Here is a 24,379-nt window from a genome sequence, read left to right on the forward strand (position 1 = left end):
CAGACATTATGCATGTAATTATAATCAAGTATGAAAAATCTCCCAAGAGGAGAACTCCAAGATCCAAGATGTAAAAGACTAAAACACTTGGTGGTTGTTTGAATATGAAAGGCAATGATGAGAAGAGGGATGAGGCTAAGATGACTCCTTATTTTGTGTCTTTGTGGATGATACATCATTTGCTGAGATTAGAAAACAATGAAGTAGCAAGAAGTTTGGGAGGAAGGTGAGTGTAGAGCCTGTCAAGTTGGAAGCACCTGTCATCCAGGTGGAGATGGCCAGCTGACAGTTCAGTGCTGGCCCTGAACCTCAGGAGAAGCTGTATAGTTGCCCAACATCAACGTATCGTTGGTAGTTGACCCAGAAAGTGGGTGAGAGAGTGTAGAGAAGAACGAAGATTTCCTAGCAGAAGGACTTTTCCCTAGATCCAGCTGTTGAGCCTTATCAGCATAATCTGACCTTCGATTTAGCTGCATCCTTTACAAGAACCATTTCTCAAAGGTTTATGGAGTGTCATATTATAAACTGAAACAGATCTGTGATAAGAAGGTACAAAAAAGGGAATCTACCATAATAAATGGCCTATTCTGACATTTTTGTTTGATTTAAAGACAGATTTAAACTAAAATATGACTCATTCTGTATTTTCTATAAGGACATAGGTGCTGAATAAAATATCATTTATATTACAATAATGCAAGGAACTGCTTCTACTAAGAAAATTCTATGCATTATCCATGCAGAAGAATGAACGAATTAAAATCCAGCAACAGCATCAGCGGAGGCCTTAGCTTATCAATGACTTCTTTAAAGGGTGGCCTCACACCTGAACACAGTCCTTCTCCAACATGAGCGAGTAAAGTTTTCTGTATCTTCACAAAGTGCTATAAAAATGAGACTCTAAGTCATGCCTTCCTTCCTGCTACCCCTCAGCCTCTCTAAATGGAAATGCTAAGCCATGTCAGTTGCAGTCATCATAACAAGATAGGATTTAGGTTTAGCTGAATTCATTTTGTTTCTCTTTTCTTTTAGAAAGCATCACAGACACCCTTCACATGATGTGGCTTCTAAAGACTCAAGGACCACCCACCTTACTAGTCTGCAATGGGAAAGTCAGAAATGGATATTCAAACACCACAGCCTCCGTTCTGTTATTACTCACTCTGTAGACATATGCCCCCACTACAGGGAGTGAACTGAACCAAGGGGGAAAGTTCCAGGGGCCCCCACACCACCAGCACTCTTGTCTCTCCCCTGGAGAGAAAGCAGAACTATGGCATTTTATAGCTGCTGTTTAACCCTCTTGGCAATTACCTGGTGCACTTCTGCCTATGGGCCTGACCAACGAGCCCAGAAGAAAGGGGACATTATCCTCGGGGGACTCTTTCCTATTCATTTTGGAGTAGCAGCCAAAGATCAAGATCTAAAGTCAAGGCCGGAGTCTGTGGAATGTATCAGGTAAGGAGAGGAGCCAAGTCAGAGTCTCTTCTCTGCTGGTGGTTGTAGAAAAACTGTACCAAACCCAAAGTAATTTTTTCAAACTTGGTTTTCTCTTTTCAAAAATGGTGACTGGTAGTCATTCTGAAATTATTCCATCCCCCTTTTTAAAAAGAAATTTTTCAAAAAGTAAAATGTCAAAAATATTGAGTAGAAAAATCCATGGCCTATTGGGAGTCTGTGCCTGGTCACTTGGTAACTGAATCATCACCGTTCATCTGGCAGGAGTGTTGCCGAATGAAAGACTGCGAACTTAGAAGGAAATTTCTTACAGGTCTTGCAAACTTTAGAAAATCTCCCATTTACCTTAAGTGCCCCAGCTATTAAGGTCAGTAATACCTGAGTGTTGGCTGCCTCTCACTTTTTTTTTTTTAAAAAGGATTTTAAAATTCATCTTCAAAATGCAGGCATCTTCAAAATGCAGCCCACAGGATTCTGGAAGTCCTTCTTATAGAAGGCTAAAATCCTGCTGCCTATCACCCATGGAGAAAACATAGAATCCATCCAAGTGTCTCACTGAACTCTCTCTTCAGCCATCGGAGGACAGCTAACACGTCCCACTGAATCGCTTCTTTTCCAAACTCGTCTCTGCTTTCTGAACAATTACTTCATGACATGATTTCCAGACCCCTCACCATTCTCATTGCCCTCCGTGTAATGCTCCTTAATTTGTCATGACTATGATATGGCATCTAGAATTAGGCACAATTCCTTCAAACAAGATCTGACTTCTGCAGAGTAGAATGGACTGTGTATCACCTCTCTTCACCAGGGTATCGGAGACCATGACTGTACTCCAAGTTTTTTCCCAACTTCTAAGAGAAAATACCACTTTCTCTCTAAGACTTGCAACGTTCAGAAGGGATCCAGCATTTTTTCCTGCTCTTCTGGATTGCTGGAAAATTAAAATGAAAACTACAATTGCTCCAACAAAACTGGATTTTGTTCATATTGTAATGAAAGTTGGAAAATTAACATTTTCACATTTTCCTCATGAATACAGAAAAACTAAGTACAGAATTTCAATTATGCTGATTACATCCCTCACATAACCCATGTGGACAAATATATCCTCTTTGCTGTGACCTCCTGGACAGAGTTGTGCATGTGCTATGTATATACTTAAGATCAAGCACGAAGACCTGAAATACTATATTTTTAAAATTATACTAAAGAAAGATAGTAAAAGCAGTATAAGTGTTTTATGTAAAGAAATACTCTGTAATCTCTCCTAACGTTGCAGGTTTAAAACAAACAACTAAACAAAAAAAAATGACTAGGAGAAAAACGTCATATTAAAAGTTAGGAACCTAAACAATACAGTGGAGCGTAGCAAACTGTACTTCTTACCTCCCGTCACTGAGTTCCTATAACCTACCGCATAAAGAAAGAACCTGCAGACTTGTTACATTTCTTCCTTTGGGCACTGATACACTGATTCAGCACACTTATCTAACCCTCACTCTGAGCCAAATCTTGGGAGAGTGAAAACTATGTCACTCACCCTACTTCTCTTTGTTTAATTTGCTTGATATTTATTTAAAATAATGTTCTTTGAAAAGCAAAGCATGCTCATTTTTTAAAACAGAATATATAAACAAAACAAAAGCCCACAATTTAAAAACCCATCACTCCACCACCCAGAAATAACCAGTTTGTAAACAGTCCTTCTGTATATGTTTGTTAGTTTACAAAGATGAGACCCATCATTTCCCTTTCCCCTCTGACCTCCAGTAATGTCATAATCTAAATTTGTGACTTTGTAAACCTGAACTTATTTTTAGGCTCTCACCTATTAAAATCCTAATCTTATTTATATTTTCCTTAGTCCTTTTTAAAAAAAATCTCTGTATTATTTTTAACACTTCACATCAGCAACTTCAAACTCTTTGCTGAATGAAGCAGATACAAATTATTCATTCTATTAGTTACAATAATCTTTGCTATCATTGCTCCCTCTGTGTAAAGCACCAGGCTGAGAATGTTGCATAATTATCTCATGTTCACAGCCACCATGTGAGGTAGGCACTGTGCCCATTTTACAGAGAGGACTCTGAGTTTCAAAGAACACATCATGAAACCAAAGAGTAACAGAGCCGTGATTCAAACCCAGGTTTACCCGGTCCCTACTCTCAAGTGATTGACCAGAAAGCCTCCCATTTTCTTCCATTTCTTCTTTCTTCCAGGTACAATTTCCGTGGGTTTCGTTGGTTACAAGCAATGATATTTGCCATCGAGGAAATCAATAGCAGCCCAGCCCTTCTTCCCAACATGACACTGGGATACAGAATATTTGATACTTGCAACACTGTTTCTAAAGCCTTGGAGGCCACCCTGAGTTTTGTGGCACAGAATAAAATTGATTCTCTGAACCTTGACGAGTTCTGCAACTGCTCTGAACATATCCCCTCTACTATCGCTGTGGTGGGAGCAACTGGCTCGGGCGTCTCCACGGCGGTGGCAAACCTGCTGGGCCTCTTCTACATCCCCCAGGTACACGCGCCTTCTTAGATGGGGCAGCAGAGTAAGCAGGGATCAGGACTCAAAGGGCTGCCATGCCCACTGTCCATACAGCTCGCTATTTTCCTACCTAAGCTTTACCTTAGCATAAAAGACCTTTTAATTAGTCGGGGCACTGTACCATGACCATTTGGGATTTCTGAGACCCCCATGTCAACCATGTCAACTAAACCTTCACAACTCTTCCAAAATTCTTTTAAACATACCATGTATAAAACTTTGTCTTTTTTTATCAAAGTGTTCAGTTATTTACTTTTCACTCCCTTCCTTTAGTAAATGCCCATTCTTCTGTCTTTACTGAAGGGAATGAGACCATGAGATGTAAACCCCAGCTTTCAAACTCAAAATATCTGTCCCTAATCCTATTTCCTTAAAAGTCTACCTCTCTACCTTCTGGTTGACAGTTTAGCTCAGGTGGAAGCAGAGTATACTTTCTCACAGAACAGGAACTTAACCATTGTCTTGCACATTCTAGAAATGGAAAATACTCCATTTCATTCAATAAATATTTATAGAACACATATGAATAATAGTGTCCACCCTGCAGGAACTCAGCCTAGGTGAGGAGATGTCTATATTTTCAAATACTAGTGAACAGTTCACTGAAACAAGTGCTATAATACACATTTATTCAAAGTTGCATATTTTTCGCCTATGAAGTAAACCTTTTTTCATGTTAATATTCATAGATCTATGACATCATTTTATAATAGTGAAAAATTGGAAACAACCTAAATGTCCACAGATGGGAGAATCAGTTCAATTGTGAACATCCTTTATAACAATTTCTAAATTAAATTACAAATGATAATTGAATTTACCTTTTCAATGTCTAATATTTAAAATTTGTAAGAGTACCTTTCATAAATTCATATTTATATGTTGGGAGTCTCCCTTTCTTTGGTAATAGACATTATCCTTTTATATACATGTGGCAACTAAAAAAGTTTTGTCATCATTTCCCGAATCCTTACTTCAGGGAATTAAAGGTGTTTCCCATGGGGAAGCCCTGACTCTATAACTTTTGTGCAAAATGATCTAACAATGCCCTTATCAGTAAATGTGCTGGGCAATATGCAAATATGCATCTTAAAATTTTGGCATATTGTACAGAATTTTTTCAAAATGACAGTTAAAGTGAGTTGTTGTAGCCAGGAGGCACAAGATATAATTGCCACCAAGTAAATAAAGAACCCAAAGTAAAGGTTTTAATTCTTTGTGATTTGGATGAAAGATGAGGCTAACTGAATTTGAACTAGAAAAGCGAAGACTATACCAATTCTCAGTCAAAACAATGTTAAATGTATCTACAGCAGTGGTTCTCTGCTGTGACTGAATGTTGGAATCACATGGGGAGCTTAACACTACATCAAAAACCAAGGATGTACTGTATGGTGACTAACCTAATAAAAAATTATTATTTAAAAAAAAATGCCGATGTTTGGGTCTCACACCGCAGAGATTTGGGTTTAACTGATCTGAGAGGCAGCCTGGGCGGCAGTTTTGAAAGCTCCCCAGGTAATCCTAATCTGCAGCAGAGTTGGGAGCCGCTGCTGTGCAGGTGGGGGCAGAGGCCCTGTGGTATTTCTTATACCACTCATGCCACCAAGTGGATGGAATAAGCGGACCAGCTAGAACAGTTGTGGTTAGAAGTTTTCTGAATCATTCATGAAATTCTCCCCTCTTACAATAAAAAAAAAGTTTTGTGTTTTTCAGGGTTTTTTGTTTTGTTCTGCTTTGTTTTGTTTTTTGGTGGGGAGAACAGGTAATGAAGTAGTACTCATCCCCACTTTTCTAGTTTCTTTAAAAAAAACTGGACAAATATTATAAATACACTTTAAGAGAACCATATCCATAGTAGATATGTTTGTTTGTAATTTTAATCCTTTTAAAATGTTTTCCCTGAGTAGGTTTCTCATTTGCAAAAGTCTGATTCAGAAGCCTGCTGTTTGGGTCTGCAAGTAGAGCTCCATAAAAACAATAACATCTCAACAAATTACTTAGTCTAAACTACCTACACCTCATGAACTCTCGTAACAACAAGAAAAAATTGTCAATTTCATATTATAACTTCCAAAATCAAAGCTCTTATCAGAAAAATCATGCCCCCTTACCAAAGTTGGCCTCGGTCTTTTTTTTTTTTTTTTTTTTTCTTTAGTAGTGGTGGAGAGGGGAGGGCAGAAGGAGAGGGTGAGAGAGAATTTTAAGCAGGCTCCACGCCCAGCACGAGCCCGACCCAGGGCTTGATCTCACAACCAAGATCATGACCTGAGCTGAAATCAAGAGTCAGATGCTCAACTGACTTAGCCACCCATGTGCCCTGGCCCTGATCTTTCATACACCAATGTCTTTCATGTTTTTGGTGTAGAAACTATTCATTGATAAGAAGGAATATATTGGAAAATTCAAGGAGGGCACGTGAGGTGGTGAGCACTGGGTGTCATATGCAACTAATGAATCATTGAACACTATGTCAAAAAGTAATGGTGTACTGTATGTTGGCTAATTGAATTTAAATTTAAAAAATATCTAAAAAAACAAAAATTCATTTTAAAACATTGAACATAGAAAACTAATTGTTTCAACTGGTGAGAAATATTAAAAAAACATTCCCCCCAGTTTTTTCAACTTGGTTTCCTTTAAAATCTCTCTAGAAAACTGGAGAACAAGAGACATTAAACACTCTTTCATTACCAAGAGAGAGAATAACTGGAGACTGGAAGAGAGAAACTAGGAAGAATAGGAAAGAAGACCTTTGGGTCTCCTCTGAAGAGCCTTAGGTTTATAACCCACAGGGAACCTCATTCCTTCCAGAAGTGAGTCATGGACAAAGTGTTCATCACTATAAAGGGGAAGCTAAAACGTTCAGATCAGAACCTGGACCTAACGGGAAAAAGATGTGTACATGGATGTATTATAACCATGTACCAGAGGAAGTTAGGAGCAACTATGGAACAGTGGATGAAGACTGCCCTTGAAAGGTTAAGTAGATTCTACTACTGAGTTGACTTTATGGCCAGACCCATTTCTGAAGGTAGCATTGTGAAGAATCACCCACTGGGAATTAGAATGCTCCCTGAAAGACAGATGCTTGAGTGTTCACAATGGAGAGGAACAGATTATGGCTGTCTTCACCCTTTCATCCCATCTGCCGTGAAAAGCATGTTTGATAAATTAAATTAGTGAATGCTCAAAAAAGCACCTATGCACAGCCTCACTCACTGGTACCTCACTCATTCATCCTGTGTTCTTTGCAGGTCAGCTATGCCTCCTCCAGCAGACTCCTCAGCAACAAAAACCAGTTCAAGTCCTTCCTCCGTACCATCCCCAATGATGAACACCAGGCCACCGCCATGGCAGACATTATTGAGTATTTCCGCTGGAACTGGGTGGGCACAATTGCAGCTGATGATGACTATGGCCGGCCAGGGATTGAGAAGTTTCGAGAGGAAGCGGAGGAGAGGGACATATGCATTGACTTCAGTGAACTCATCTCCCAGTATTCTGATGAGGAAGAGATCCAGCAAGTGGTGGAGGTGATCCAGAATTCCACAGCCAAAGTCATTGTTGTTTTCTCCAGTGGCCCAGACCTTGAACCCCTCATCAAGGAGATCGTCCGGCGCAATATCACAGGGAGGATCTGGCTGGCCAGTGAGGCCTGGGCCAGCTCTTCCTTGATTGCCATGCCCGAGTACTTCCATGTGGTTGGAGGCACCATTGGATTCGCTCTGAAGGCTGGGCAGATCCCAGGTTTCCGGGAATTCCTGCAGAAAGTCCATCCCAGGAAGTCTGTCCACAATGGTTTTGCCAAGGAGTTTTGGGAAGAAACATTTAACTGCCACCTCCAAGAAGGTGCTAAAGGGCCTTTGTCCATGGACACTTTCCTGAGAGGTCACGAAGAAGGTGGTGGCAGGATAAGCAACAGCTCCACTGCCTTCCGACCTCTTTGTACAGGGGATGAGAACATCAGCAGCGTGGAGACCCCTTACATGGATTATACACACTTACGGATATCCTACAATGTCTACTTAGCGGTCTATTCCATTGCTCATGCCCTGCAAGATATATACACATGCTTACCTGGAAGAGGGCTCTTCACCAACGGTTCCTGTGCAGATATCAAGAAGGTTGAGGCCTGGCAGGTACATCCTTCACTTAGATAACAGTTCACTGTGTATTAAGGCAGAGTCGGGCGGATCCAGGCGAGACAGATAAAGTGGTTACCTCAAAAAGGCAATATCTAAATGACGTTGCTATATGTAGCTTTGGACTCAAATTGCCTTTTCAAACATCTGAGCTACTGACTTCTGCAAAATTAATAATCATTTATTTTGATTATCTGTTTAAAGCCTTGGATCAACTGTTCTTTAGTCCAATGGTTCAGAATACCTAGAGTATGGCCCCTATAAGTTTTTAAATATCCTGGAACAGATTTAATATTGTGTGGAGTATTTTTACAATGCTTGTATTACAGATATTATTCCCTTATAACAAGTATTTGTTGAGTACCTATTATATTCCATACACTAAGGGGCATAAAATTAGTGTTACTGTATTTAGCCACTACTTTTACCGTAATATTATTCACAATATAATGTGCTGCACCACCCAGTAAGCCAACTAAGCTTAGGACACTAGCAAATCAAGGGCGCAGGAAAAAAACAAAAAACTCTTCTTAAAAAGATTTGATATTGGATATTTCAAAAAGAAACACTGAAGTGGTTATCATAGAAAATGATTAGATGAAGGTGGAATTCCTACTCATTTTATGGTTTAGTCTTATGTTGTATTTTTTATTTGAATTACACATAAAAGAGCCATCATAATCTTTTTCATTTCATAAAAATTCTGAAGATAAAAGTCTGCCTGACTTAAATACTACATAGTTGTTCATGTCTTGCACAGTACCTTGATTTTTCAACCAAACCTTGTTTTACACTCCTTTTGTATCTTCCTCGGCTCCAGACTGACCTATCAGACAGTGCATGATTATTAGGGAAAGGGGAAGGCGACATTCCTGAACATGAGCTGAATGACCCAGACTCCAGCTTCAGCTCCAACTCCCCCAAATACTAGCTGCATCATTTGGGGGATGGCAAGCCACTGTAAGTCAATCACTGGCAAGCCCTGGCAAGCCACTGCTTTAAGTCAATCTCTTCATCTGCAAAATGGCCCTAATATCTAGCCTACTTTCCACCCCAGGTTCTTTTGAAGATGAAATGTGATGACATATGTGAAAGCAATTTATAAATTTTCAAGCTCTAAATGGATGATGATTATTATAGTAGTATTTCAATATGCCTCTAATTAAGCAATCAGGTTAAAAATGGTAACTACAATAACTGTGTATGTACAAACCAACTACCACAAACCCCTGGGAAAAGATACCAAGAAACAAAGAATGTACAACCTATGTCAGTCTTTAGAGACTCTCATGGGATCAAAACAGACTGTCTAGGGTGGCAGAATGAGCCAGGACCGCAAGTACTTCTTAACCGTTCTTGTGTAGGGAAAATCTCACTCAGATGTCATTGTTGGCTAAAGTTTCTCATCTCTATGAGGTACTTAAAGTCTCTTTCCTTGCACTGCACCATCCCCTTCCTGCACCCCAGCGGGAAAAAAAAAAAAGAGCGGTTCTAATGACAGTCAAAAACAAAAAAGACTTCAGGAGCCATAATAATAAGGAGGGGAGTCTTAAGAAAGAGGAATAAAGGTACAATATTTTAGTAAATACTGTTGTGTTTCCTCCCTTCCCTTCCATGTCCCCTGAAAGAAAGACTCCAGCTCTTGAAAAGCCTACAGGACGAGGGTGAGGTTGAAGGGGAAAGAGGCTTCCAGTGTGTAGTTTCACAGTTCTGTTCTTCAATGGCTCCTCTCCAAACAAAGAATTAAGATCCAGATGGTCAAGACCAGAGCTTGGACATATGCGAAAAAAGCTGTAAGAAGGAGGCTATAGTCAAAACTGGGACTTTTAGTTCCATACGGTAGAAAACCCAAACCAAATTGGCTTAAGCAGAAGAAACTCATATTATTGCAGCTCGTAATGCTGAAAATTGGAGAAGTATTTTAGATACAAGTAGATGCTTTCATCTCCTCCTCTGTTCCTTATTCCTCAGGGTTAGCAGTTTTCAGCCTCTACAGTAGCTTCAGGCTCACAGAATCTTTACTGTTAGGCTCTTACTTCCCAGGATCTCCTGTAAAAGTTCCAGAACCCATGTTGATTGACCAGTCCAGGATCACATATCCATCCCTGAAGCTAGGAGTGGAATCCTTTCAAACTATATAGACAGAGAGTAAAGAGGGGGAGTGGATCCCCAAAGAGAAATCAGGATGCTGTTACCAAAAGGAGGGAAAAAGAGAAGCAAAGCAGGCAAAATAAAGATCCACCACACAGACACCTCAGCTGACAGGTTAAGTACAGGTTAAGATGTGCCCCCCCACCCCCGGCTCACACACAGTCTGGAACAATTCATCCAGGACAGGAGACAGATAGGAAAATAGGGTCGCAGCTCTAGGGAGGAATAATATGTGGTCATTGGCCAAAACGTCCCGTGTGCTAGCTGTAATACTCCTTTAAGCCTCAGGAACATAGGCAGTTGGGTGGGCATTCTGGAATTTAATGATATTGGCCATGTCTTTATCTATCAGGAGATGGACCAACAATTATTCACTCTCATTATGAAGACCTACATGGAAACCTATCACCTGTAGAGTACACATAATCTAATCCAAAGATCTCAGCCTGGAATTCCATCCCCATCTTCTCTCAATTCTCTTATAAGCCAACCTGCCTGGCACCTCCCCACAAAAGCATCTATGAGGTTTTGGCAGAGCATTTTGGCTTAGATCACATCCCACACCTGAAGGGCCATCAATTTTTGTTTCCTGTATCCACTGTCCACCATGAAGTTTTAACCCTTTTTCAAAACTCACTTTCTCCTAGAAGTCTCTGCAAGTCATACTCCCACACACACTCTTTATGACCACTCTTTCTTCCTCATTTTTGCCACTTATCTATTCAACTTAAGCTTCTATAACTCTTCAGTTGACTGAAATAGATTCTTATTAATTAAACTTCTAGTTAAATTAGATCACAAGTTTTTTCTTTTGTTGACTTTTGCCACCCCTAAAATTTGTCAATCAAGTCATATGCCTTAAAGTATCACTAACAGATAATTTATGAGCACACAGCACACAATTCCCTCCTGACATCCTCAGAGACCCCAAGTCCTTCTCCACTGCTCCTCAGCGCTCTCTTCACTCTGACTCCTCTAATGTACTTTTCAGCACTATGTCCAGAACACCCGACACCTGAGTATGTATAGAATAAACGAAAGAAAGAATAGAAATCTAGTTGATTTGGCCTGACAACTAGAGTCCTTGCAGAAAAGTGTTCAACCCAACAACCCATCCTTGAGTCAATCACTCTGGTCCAAGTACTCTAGACTCTGATTAGATAAGCCTGTGTCACATTCCCAACAGCCAAATTTGTATGGAACACTATGTAAGGAAGTCTGGAACCACCTTCTTCCTTCTCTCAGGATGATTATACATAAGGCATGCTTCCTACTTTCCCCCACCTTATACCAACCACTCACTAGTCAAAAAATAGGTATGCGTAATGACAGAACTACGGTGATAACAGAAGTCAAATGGAATTGCTCTCCAGGAATTGTGAGTACTGTTGGGATTTGCAGAGGGAGTGAATTGGGGTTAAAACCAGAAGAGACGGAGGGTAGATAAGGAAATATGGCTGAGGTTAGAGAAGGGAACTGGTCCTGGATCTTCCCAACACTCTTAGTATAGGAAGTGGGCAAGAAACAATAGTCTCCTTATCTGTGTAAACCAACCCTCATTCACCCCTGTGTGGATGGGGTGCTTTGTATATCCCATCTTCCCTCTGTGCTGTGATGCCATGTGTAAGAGCTGGAAATCCTAGACAATAGTGGGAGGTTTCTAGTCTCTAGTCTTTGGTTTATTTCAATTAACCATTAGAGTATGTGCCAAGAGATGGTTCCCATTTATGCTTACAATGAGCAATAGTTTGACTTTAAAATCCTTTAGAGGAAATACCCTAAAAGGCCACAAGATGGAAATAATACCACATAAAAGATAGTATATGACCATCTCAGTGTGTGCACATTTTAAGTACTTGTCCCTCTTTTACTGTGTCTTTCACAGTGTTTAGTTTCTTTATGAGCCTGTCAGTTTCTTTGTCTGTATATTATTTTCATATTTAAGTCTTTCCATTAACTGTTTTCCTTTCTCTTCCCCTTCATTTATTCTTATTTTCCTCATATTTATCCCCAAGTAAAATAATTTAGAAGCATATTACACTGGATTGTAATCTCAAGTAAAATTTTATATTTTCTTTTTTAATGGAACTATTAGTCCCGTCTTTTAAAATTCCAAAAAGAAGAGTGTTCTCTCTGGGGAAAATATCTAAATTATTTTGTGATGTATGTTGGCTCTTTTGTAGGTCAATGATTATCATTTAAAGATTCCATACCATTGCTTTTAAGGGTGAAACAGTTTCCATCTCAACCTTCCCTGTTATGCAAGGCATTAATGTAGAAAATTAGGTGTTCAAAGCCAAACTTGAAAGTCAATATGCCAAAGAAACATTAAAGATCTCTAAAAGGATGACTTAGACATATGACTTAGAAAACAAATAATTGACCATTAATGGACAAGGTACAAATTTTGACTAGAAAAATTCAGTACTCATGATTTTATTCATACACCTGCTGTGAGGATGAAACACTACAATCCTATGCTGGTTAGGATTTGAAATAAGGACGAAAACAAAAGATATCATCTGAGATGGGCCTTGAAGGATGCACAGGATTTTTGGAAAGGGTCTATTCCCTGGAGAAAATGTCAAATTCAAAGGCAAATACACAACATAGGTAAATCCCCAAAACATCATGCTAAGCAAAAAAATCCAGACTTAAAAGAGGCATTCTCTTTTATTACTACACATTTATATGATATCCTCTCTCTAATGATAGAAAGAAAACAGATCCGCTTTCTCTAATGATAGAAAGAAAACAGATCCACAGTGACCTAGGGCTCCAAGTGGCGGTGGGGACTAATTTGGAAGGGACATCTGGGAACCTTTTGAGATGACAGTAGTGGTGGTTACACAGGCATATTCACCAGAACTCAGAACTATACTCTTAAAATAGGCATATTTTATCCTATGTAAACTATACTTCAGTATAGCTGATTAAAAATATAAAACAATGAAAAGTCCCTGGAGTGGGAAAGCTCAGGCCATGCATGGAGAAGGATGTTGTTCAGTATGGACCACTTTTCCAATTAAGGTCTCTTGTGTTGCCACAAGCATTATACATGTCTCCATGATCCCATTTTAAAAATAAGCCTATCTTCTCAAACTAAATTTTACACCAGTTAACCTGTTGTAACTAGCAATAGACAATGTAATAGATAGACTACCTAGTCTGACTCCTACACCTGAGTAGACAGTATATAGTATAATGGTTGACAGTTTGGACCCTAGAGCCAAACTAACTAGATCTAAATTCCAATTGCTACTTAACAGTTGTATGACCTTGGGCTGTCACTTAATGTGCCTGTGCCTCACTTCCCTCACCTGAAAAATGGAGATAATGAAATGTATAAGTTCATTATAAGGATGACATTAGTTAATATGTATAAAGTGCTTAGGATACTGCCTATACATAGTAAGTGTTCAGTAAATATTAGTCAAGTATTATTCTTTTGCAGGTGAGGAAAATAAGACCTAAAGAAGCCAAAATGATTTGCCCAAAGTCATATGTCTAGCCAGTAAGAAAGCCCACATCTGCCCCAGGCAGTCTCTTCCCCTGATGACACCAAGATGACTGTTAAAAGAACCATGTACCCAGTTGTCCCTCCGGGCACATGCTTTCTAGCTCCTAAGCAGCTGCAGGGTCAGCCAATAGTTTCACAGTGAAAACCTGGGTTTCATCCTAAACCTAGGTGATCACCAGAGGAAACCCAACCATCCTGAAACTAATTCATATAAAGACACAAAGTACAGTGTGCAAATAAGTAAGAGTGGACACAACTGACCAAATTAGAGTAATACCAAACATCCCTTTGTCCATATTGAATATAACTGTATCTCTTGTCACTAAAAAAGTGCCCGTTTGGCCCATATTAGGTGCTTAATAAATACTTGTTGAATGAACAAAGAAAGAGAATGGGACAATGGTAGATACTGAGAGAAGACAGTTCTTAAGTGGATAACTACAAAACAATACAGAGACATAGGCATAGATTAAAGAGAAAGTGAGTGGTCTGAAAGAAGTCAGCATAAAATGCTCATGTAAAAAAAAACATAATAATTCTGACTTCATAAATGTGGGCTGAAACTTACCTCTTCATTAGCAATGAGATAAATGATGGGGAAAATACCACTTCAGTAATGATTTTTAAGAGTATTAAAAAAATAGAGTACAAACAGGATTATTGAGACATGAAGATACAGAAACAATTAAATTTTGTTCTTATTTTTAAATGACACAGACTTCCTAAGAATCAGGAACAATTTTTAGCCTACTTTGTACCAATGAATATCCCTAAAAGGAGAAGAGAAACTTTTAAAAAAAAAATCTATCTTGGCATTCTTTTTTATTTTTAAAAGGGGAGAGGGGCTCGTCCTTCCTTGCAATTAGTTTGAATTACTTTATCACAGCTAACTGAATAATTCTGGTTCTCTCTCTATTAAGGGACTGTCAGTCCTACATTTCAGGTGTTAGCTGCTCCCTTCATCTTCTGGCATACTCTGTCATCAATCTTATATGGAACAGTTGTTTGGGAGACTTACCTTTCTCTTCAGGACACTCCCAGCTGTTACACCAATATTACAACATTATGGTGATTCCAACTTCCTTTTTCCTCAAGAAAGTGGTGAAAGTTTTATAATCCATTTTTTCCACGTTTTGAATGTTTACTCAGAATTAAATGTATGCCTGTAACCAAAAACATGACATGCAAAATATAATATTTAGCTTCAGCTTTCTAAAAAGACATCAAGGGACATAGTCCCCTAGGGGGAAAAAATAAGGATCTTTTTCCTCTATGGAAAGGTTGACATTTTATTCTCTGAAAACTAATTCGTCCCTACCACTGTTAAGTAAAATCTTTTAGCACATTTTAAAACTAATTCTAATATTTCCCCATTCACTTGTGTGCCATTTTTTGTTTACTTCTTTAAATCCAGAATGTTTTTCTTTTTAATTCAAAATGTATGAACCTAAGTTAAAGTTACATCTCAAAGGGAAAAATTGTGTTGGCCCTTCATCCTGTAGTATAATTTTAAGTATTTTGCTTTTAAAAAACAGGTTTATGTTACAACTGATTATATAAAAGCCTTAATTTTAATGGTCTTCAATGAAGTTTTTCAAAAAGTGAATCCTAAGTCTTTTCACCTTTTTGAAAGTTCTTTTGTTTGTTTGCTTGTTTTTGTTTGTGTTTAGAACTTATCTTTTCAGTCTGAATCAGCTGAATTCAGCCCAGCTGTACTGGCTAGAACCTCCATTCCATAGCTACAGTGTATAGCCACAGTGAGAATGGACATTCTTGTCTTGATCCTGACCTTAGGGGAAAAACATTCAATCTCTCACCACTAAACATAATGTTAACTGTAGGTTTTTCATAGATGTCCTTTATAGGATTCAGAAAGTTCCTTTTTACTCCTAGATTATGGAGTTTTTTTTTTAATCTTTTTTTTTAAAGATTTTATTTTTATTTATTCGACAGAGATAGAGACAGCCAGCGAGAGAAGGAACACAAGCAAGGGGAGTGGGAGAGGAAGAGCAGGCTCATAGCGGAGGAGCCTGATGTGGGGCTCAATCCCACAAAGCTGGGATCACGCCCTGAGCCAAAGGCAGAGGCTTAACCGCTGTGCCACCCAGGCGCCCCAAGATTATGGAGTTTTTATCAGGAATGGACATTGGATGTTATCAACTATTTTTTCTATGTTTATTGAGATGATCATATGGTTTCCCTTTTGTACTATGTTAATGTAGTCAAATGTTAAACCAACCTTGCATTCCTATGATAAACTCTACTTGGTCACAGTGTATTTTGTAGATAGTTAACATTTGGCTAAGAAATTTTGCTTCTGTGTTCATGAGAGATATTGGTCAATTGTTTTATTTTCTAGTAATATCTGGATCTGGTTTTGGTATCTGAGTAATATTGGCTTCAAAGAATGAGTTAGCAAGTGCTGCCTCCTTTTCAATATTCTGAAAGAGTTTGTGTGGAACTGGTATTACTTCTTCCTTAAATATGTGGCAGAATTCATCAGTGACCCCAGCTTGGGCCAGTTTTCTTTGTGGGAAAATTCTGAACTGCAAATTCAATTTCTTTAATACTTACAGGGCTGGGACACCTGGGTGGCACAGTCAGTTAAGTGTCCAACTCTTGATTTTGATTCAGGTCATGATCTCAGGGTCATGAGATCAAGCCCTGTGTCAGGTTACCACTGGGTCTGGATCCTGCTTAAGTTCTCTCTTTCTCCCTCTCTCTCTGCCCCTACCCCACAGCTCTCCACGTGCATATACATACTCGCTCTCTCTCTTAAAAAAAAATACTTACAGGGCTATTCTAGTTACCTTTGAAGACAGCTTTGATAGTTTGTCTTTCAAAAACTGTCTAAGTTGTTGAGTTTATTGGCATAAATTTGTTTAGAAATTGTTTATTAAATTGTTTACAATATTCTCAGACTATCTGCAAGATTTTTAGTGATGTTACTGATCTCATTCCATTTTTGGAAATATGCATCTTCTCCTTTTTTTCTGATCAATCTAGGTAGAGATCCACTGATTATATTGATCTTCCCAAAGAACCAACTTTTGTTTCAGTGACTTTCTATTTTTCTGTTTTCTATTTCACTGATTTTTTGCTCTGATCTTTATTATTTCCTTTCCCCTTCTTTATTTCAATTTACTTCGCTCTTCTTTTTCTAGTTTCTTAATTTGGAAAGTGGGGTCATTGATTTGAGACCTTTCTTCTCCTCTAATATAGTAATTTTAATGTTACATATCTCCCTCTAACTGTTGCATTAGCTGTACTCCCAAATTTTTATATGCTATGTTTTCATTTTCATTTAATTCAAAATACATTCTAACATTCGTTTTCATTCCTTCTTTAACCCATAGGTTATTTGGAAGTGCGTTACTGGTTTCCAAGTACCTGGAGATTTTCCAAGTATCTTTCTGTTATTCATTTCTAATTTAAATCCTCTGGAGTCAGGGTCTCCTGGGTGGCTCAGTCGTTAAGCGTCTGCCTTTGGCTCAGGCCGTGATCCCGGCATTCTGGGATCGAGCCCCGCATCAGGCTCCTCTGCTGGGAGCCTGCTTCTTCCTCTCCCACTCCCCCTGCTTGTGTTCCCTCTCTCACTGGCTGTCTCTCTCTGTCAAATAAATAAATAAATAAATAAATAAATAAATAAAAATCTTTTAAAAAATAAATAAGTAAATAAATCCTCTGGAGTCAAAAAACATACTTTGTTTGAATATTTTTAAATTTATGGAAACTTGTTTTATGATCCAGGATATGGTTTATCTTGGTAAATATTCTATGTGCCCTTGAACAGAATGTGTATTCTACTGCTATTGGGTTGAGTGTTCTATAAATATCAATTAGGTCAAGTCTGTTGATCACGTATCATTCAAGTCTTTTATATCTTTATTGATTTTCTACCTACTTGCTCTTTTAACTAATACAGAAACCATGTTGACCTTATTTTTCTTATTTATCCTCAGACTGGTGAAAACCTCATCATGGTTTGACATTACCTGACAAATGCAACAGTGTTAGTTTAATGCACACACTATTAACCAAACATTCAACAGACAGTTTGAGTATCCATTAAAATTCAGGCCCTCTACAAATCACTGGGGATACAGAAAGGAATAATTCTTCTTTAGAGGAAATTTGTCTAATCTCAGGTATAAAATTTCTAGCCACAAAGATTCTGGGTACTTCCTTTTTTGGATAAGATGTTTGTACTGCTCTTACCTTCTGCATATCCTTATCTCCCTGTCCCATTTGAGGCTAGAATTGCTATGTCTCATTAGTAAATTCTCAACACCAAGTATGCTCAAGGTTACCTTGTTGTCAAGGTCTCTATCTGCTGCTAAATATCAGCTCCACCAAAGAAGTCATATTTGGATATTTGAAATCCCTTTCCATACCTCCTCTTTTAAACAGCTTTATTGAGATATAATTCACATACCATACAGTTTACCTATTAAAGTGCTTTTTAATATATTTGCAGAGTTGTGCAACCATAACCACAATCAATTTAGAACATTTTCACCACATCAAAAAGAGACTTCATATTCTTTAGCTATCACTCCTTCCCCCCTCAGCCCCCCATTACTAAACAACAACAAATCTACTTTCTCTCTGTATTTGGATATTTCTGGACATTTCATATAAATGGAATCATAAAATATGTGGTCAGTGTGACTGACTTCTTTCACTTCGCATGTTTTCAAGGTTCATCCATGTTGCAGCATGTATCAGTACTTCATTCCTTCTTATGGCAGAATAGTATACCATTATTCAGATAGAACACTTTGTCCGTTAATCCAACTGATGGACACCTAGCTTGTTTCCACTTTTTGATTATTATGAATAATGCTACTATAAACATTTCTGTTCAAGTTTTTTTAATTCAATTATTCAACATATAGTACATCATTAGTTTCAGATGTAGTGTTCAAAGATTCATCAGTTGCATATAACACCCAGTGCTCATCACATCATGTGCCTTCCTTAATGCCCATCACCCAGTCACCCCACCCCCCTCCCCTTCTGCAACCCTCAATTTGTTTCTCAGAGTCAAGAGTCTCTCATGGTTTGTCTCTCTCTCTCTGATTTTTTCTCAGTTTTCCCTCCCTTCCCCTAGGATCCTCTGCACTATTTCTTATATTCCACATGAGTGAAACCATATGATAATTGTCTTTCTCTGATTAACTTATCTCACTTAGCATAATACCTTCCAGTTCCATCCATGTCAATGTAAATGGTAGGTATTCATTCTGATGGCTGAGTAATATTCCACTGTATGTATAAACCACATCTGTTCAAGTTGAAGGACAACTTGGCTCCTTCCACAGTTTCGCTACTGTGGACGTTGCTGCTGTGAACATTGGGGTGCAGGTGCCCCCTCAGATCACTACATCTGTATCTTTGTGGTAAATACCGAGGAGTGCAATTGCTGGGTCATAGGGTAGCTCTATTTTTAACTTCTTGAGGAACCTCCATACTGTTTTCCAGAGTGGCTGTACCAGCTTGCCCTCCCACACAGTGTTAAGATGGTTCCCCTTTCTCCACACCCTCACCAACATTTGTTGTTTCCTGTCTTGTTCATTTTAGCCATTCTAACTGGTGTGAGATGGTATCTCGTGGTTTTAATTTGTATTTCCCTGATGACAAGTGACGTGGAGTATTTTTTCATGTGTCTGTTGGCCATTTGTATGTCTTCTTTGGAAAAATGTCTGTTCATGTCTTCTGCCCATTTCTTGACTGGGTTATTTGTTTTTTGGGTGTTGAGTTTGATAAGTTCTTTATAGATCTTGGATACCAGCCCTTTATCTGATAGGTCCTTGCAAATATCTTCTCCCATTCAGTAGGGTTTTTAGTTTTGTTGACTGTTTCCTTTGCTGTGCAGAAGCTTTTTATCTTGATGATGTCCCAGTAGTTTATTTTTGCTTTTGTTTCCCTTGCCTTTAGAGATGTGTCTTCCATGAAGTTGCTGCAGCCGAGTTCAAGTTTTTGCGTGGATATGTTTTCCTTTTTCTTGGAATGACACATAAGAGTAGAATTGCTGGGTTGAGTGGTAACTCTATTTTTAACTTTTTGAAGAAGTGTCAATGTTTTCAAAGGGTCTGCACCATTTTACATCCCCACCAGCAGTGTATGGTGGATTCTGATTTCTCTATATTCTTATCAACCCATTATTATCTAGTCCTGTGCCTTTTATTCTGAAATCTAGCCTCTTTGCCTTGGCTCCTCTTTACCTATCTACTTTATTTCCCCTTGTTCTCTAGCACATATACAAATTTTAAGAAGCTGGTTTCTTTACTGCCCCCGTAACACTTCATGTTTATTCCTAACTCGATCTTTGTCGATGCTATTCCCACTGTTCTTAACACCATTCTTCCTTCTGTCCTTTGCCAATCCAAATTTCTACCATGCCTCAAGCCTGCATTGACCTTTTCAGCCCTTTTTAATTTCCATCTTTCCTGAATTTAGCTGTATTTAGAGATGATACCTCATAAGCTAGCCCTTCACTATATTTTATCTCACATGATTTGTTATTTCATCCAATATTTATGTCATTCCTTATCTCCCTAACCCATTTGTAAACTCCATGGGGACTATATTACTATGCCTTATACTACTGCAGCCTAGTTCAGAACACATAGTGGATAGTCTATAAATATTTACTTGTTGATTGATTCTAACAGCATACAAATCTCACCTTGTATTTACAATGAGTTTTTTAATGGAAACTTTAAGAGGATGGTTTTAGATTAGCTCCTTGTTCATTCAAATTAAGATTATGGTAGAAATCTCCATCCCATGCCAATAGCAATGCAAATAGCCAGGGGTGATCTTTGAGTCACTTTTCTGCCCAATCTGACCAATGTAGAAGAAAACCATTTAATTATAAAATGATTGTCCCTGTTTCCTTACCTATTCACCCACTGATGCCTGAAGAGTTTCACTGCAGAAAACCCACAGACAGAAAAAAAGGATAGAGGGAGCTCGATGCCTGGCATATTGAGAACCAAGGAATTAAACCTGAATAAAAAGTAAATTTATGCTAAATACTCTAGCTTTACTGCTATATATGCTTTTTAATGGAGTTGTGAGGATTAAATGAGATATTGTGTAAAGCATTAGTACAATGCCTGGAACATAGTAAGTATAAATAAGAGGTGGGATGCCTTGGTAGCGCAGTCGTTAAGCGTCTGCCTTTGGCTCAGGGCGTGATCCTGGCGTTCCGGGATCGAGTCCCACATCGGGCTCCTCTGCTGGGAGCCTGCTTCTTCCTCTCCCACTCCCCTGCTGTGTTCCCTCTCTTGCTGGCTGTCTCTCTGTCACATAAATAAACAAAATAAAATAATCTAAAAAAAAATAAGAGGTAATTCCCTGCCTCTCCACTCTTCATCTCCTTTACACACATCAAAGACAGAGTTAGCACAGTTGTGGAAAGGACCATGGAAACTGTACAATTAGGATAATAAAACCCTTGCACTGAAAAGTAATGGTGGGTATGTGGGACCAAAGTATGGAAGATTTTGGAAGCTACCTAGAGAAGTTTGAAGCATATTTCATCTGAGCCATGATAGGTCCCCAGCAGGATGAGGGAAGAGCGTGATTATGGAATGGAGAAGGGTAGACTGAACATGTCAGAAAGGTTCCAGAGTGGGTGGGAGGAATGAGGTTCTAAGTGCTGCAAGAGAGGGTCAGCCTTACTGTAGGTTCCTCTCAGGGAAAGGAAGCTGTGTCAGGACAGGGATGCATTGGGGTAGAGAAAAAAGTGACTCCACTCTGTACAGGAGGAGGCCAGATCATTCCGAGAGCAAGGAGGAAAAGGAAGGAGAACTGGAGGTATAAGGAAGGAGAGCTGGAGGTATAAAAAAGGAGCATATCTGGGGCACCTCTCTGAAGACAGATTTAAGAGCTCAGTAAAAATGAAGGAAAAAATGTAAGATTGATGACCACTGAGGAAGGCTCTGGAGAACACAGGTGGCATGAATCCTTAGTAGGATTTATTCTCCATCTCTTTTGAGGATAGCTCAGCAGTTCTGGTTGCAGAACAGAACAGAGAGCAAGGAGTGAGGCACCCCTCCCTTCCCCCATAGGTCTGGGCAAAAGTCAAGGCAGCCAGAGTCTACCAAGGTAGCAGTGAGGACACTAAAGAAGTAAATCACACACAGAAGGTTAGGTGAGGCATCCAGCGTGGTGTGTTTGTGTGCATATGTGGTCTGCCGTAGACTCTGTCCCCAGACTTGTCCCAGAGTTGTTTATGAGCAAATTCAGGTAACTCCTTTTCCCCATTGAATTTTCCTTATAATAAATGTTTATCTGAAAATAATCTCAATACCAATATATATTGTTAAAAACCAGTGTCAATTCTGGAATGGAATGGAACACTGAAGGTGCCCTCAAGGAGTGGAACATTAAAGGTCTAGCTCAGTCAGCTCAGTTTGTCATACACATTAATATGGATAATGGGTGCTAGGCCTCAGTAAGGACATCCATTAGACTCAACCCAAACTTTTCCCCAGTGTCAGACTTGATGTTGGTTTTTTAGGTACCTTAAAAATAATGATAAAAGGGAGAGATGCCTCTAGATGTACTTCTGGGACCACCAAACCACAGAACAGGAGAAGTCCATACTAGAGTTTGCAGAGACCCTGCAGCCTTTCTGGCCCAGCAATCTCCTTTCAAAAGTGGGGAAATATGCTCAGAGCTGGAGAGTGATAAAGCCCAGTGACTTGTGAGGTGCAGCAGAAGCAAGCATCCCTACATTCATAGGCTGGACTGTGTCTTAATCTCTTTTGGTGGCTCAGTGACCCTGGCACATCCCACATGAAAGGGCCTGAGTGTCCACTGCCTCCTCCTGACCCATGTCAGGGGCACACGGGAAGCAAAGCCAGGAGCCTAATTATGCTAAAACAGAGCACAGCCATTAAGAGCACAGGCTTTGCACCACTTGCTAAATGCGTGACCCTAAACAAGATACTTCCATTTCTATGCCTCGCTTTCCCCACCAATAAAATGGGGGTGATAGTACTATTTGTTGTGAGGATTAGATAATGAATATAAAGTATGTAGCATCTGTGCCCAAAATGTAGTAAAATGACTAATAAGGTTTAATAATTATTATCATTACTTTTTTGTACAAGAGCTATGTGACATATAAAACCCTGTAACAATTAAGGGTTTGCCATGACTATTACAACAGTGATAGTGAGGTCTCCACCCACAGCTTCATTTCTTTCTTCCTTCTACCCACCTCCTCTGTGATCTTGGCAAGGCACTTCCTCAGAGGCAGTAGCACAAAGATGGTGCAAATCATAAGAGTACTTCATGCCTCCACTCTTTCCCCAAAGACCATCTCAGAAGACACCACAAATGGCTCTGGCTTACAAACCCTGCACCTCCTGGGGCACCACCAGTTGATGATGTACCTGCAGAAAACTGGATTTGGCCAGGGGCCATGGTGAGATGTACCCATTTTACTTTCCTGACTTCAAGAAGGTGTTTCCTACCTCAGTTACAATTTGAATACCAAGTAAAGCCCATGGCTTACCAGGGCTGCTGCTAACACATGCAAGTACCTTAGTGTAAATTAGAAAAAGGTGCCTCTTCCTAAATGTTATGTTCCTTCCACTTTGTTAGAACAAGATAGTTTACTGTCCTTGTGCAGTACACAACATATTTAACCATACATGGCAGTCCTGTGGCTTGTACTCAGAATCTTTGTTCCTCTTTAGGTCCTGAAGCACCTACGGCACCTAAATTTTACCAACAATATGGGTGAGCAGGTGACTTTCGATGAATGTGGTGACCTGATGGGGAACTACTCCATCATCAACTGGCACCTCTCCCCAGAAGATGGCTCCATAGTGTTTAAGGAAGTCGGATATTACAACGTCTATGCCAAGAAAGGAGAAAGGCTCTTCATCAATGAGGAGAAAATCCTGTGGAGTGGGTTCTCCAGGGAGGTATGTGCTGTCCATCAGAACAACAGATGCCTCCACCATGGGCAGGAAATTGTGCTGAGCTTTGGGAGGGCCTTGGACTTCACCACTGGACTTGAAAACTGATAAGTCCACTTCCTTCAACTCACTAACTCTGCACTGCCAAGGTTCCTACCTGTGAAATCCAACAGTGTTTCATGTACAGAGGAGAATCCTCAGAACCCGAGCCCCATACTTACTATATTTGAAAATCTGTTATTCTTCATAAATTTGTTATTCTTCATAAAAACTCCTTGGCTAAATGGCTAACAATTTCCTCACCTAAAACTTTCCCCAACTAGAGCAAAATATTTAACTAAACATAAATATTGTTCAAGGCAGGGCCTGGACAATTCACACAGAGTTAGTTCCCTATAATCCAAATAGCTCAAGGCAGACCTATAAATCAAAAGGACAATTTCTTAGAAGATCAAATGGGTTGGTAACTTGGGAAAGATAAAACCTCTGAGAGTACTGTGTTACTATGGTTGAGAGTGCTAACGTGTACTGTCCTTCACTATTTCTTTTCCTTCCTTTCCCTCCCCAGGGTCCCAAGAAACTTAGAAATCATCAGGTCCAAT

The 24,379-nt window shown here is 39.3% G+C and overlaps 1 protein-coding gene across 2 annotated transcripts in view; it reads left to right on the plus strand.

Moving 5' to 3' along the window:
• Positions 1-1,273: 1,273 nt before the first annotated feature.
• Positions 1,274-24,379, plus strand: part of CASR (calcium sensing receptor) — a 29,357-nt gene continuing 6,251 nt past the window's right edge. For both annotated transcript variants that reach the window (XM_040621710.1, XM_008708172.2), the window contains exons 1-4: positions 1,274-1,458; positions 3,684-3,990; positions 7,275-8,159; positions 23,553-23,783. In XM_040621710.1, coding sequence (XP_040477644.1) covers positions 1,274-1,458; positions 3,684-3,990; positions 7,275-8,159; positions 23,553-23,783 — 1,608 coding nt within the window. The remainder of the gene's footprint in view (positions 1,459-3,683; positions 3,991-7,274; positions 8,160-23,552; positions 23,784-24,379) is intronic.

The sequence above is a fragment of the Ursus maritimus genome, unplaced genomic scaffold (genome assembly GCF_017311325.1).
Source record: "Ursus maritimus isolate PB19 unplaced genomic scaffold, ASM1731132v1 scaffold_4, whole genome shotgun sequence".
Classification (NCBI taxonomy): Eukaryota; Metazoa; Chordata; class Mammalia; order Carnivora; family Ursidae; genus Ursus; species Ursus maritimus.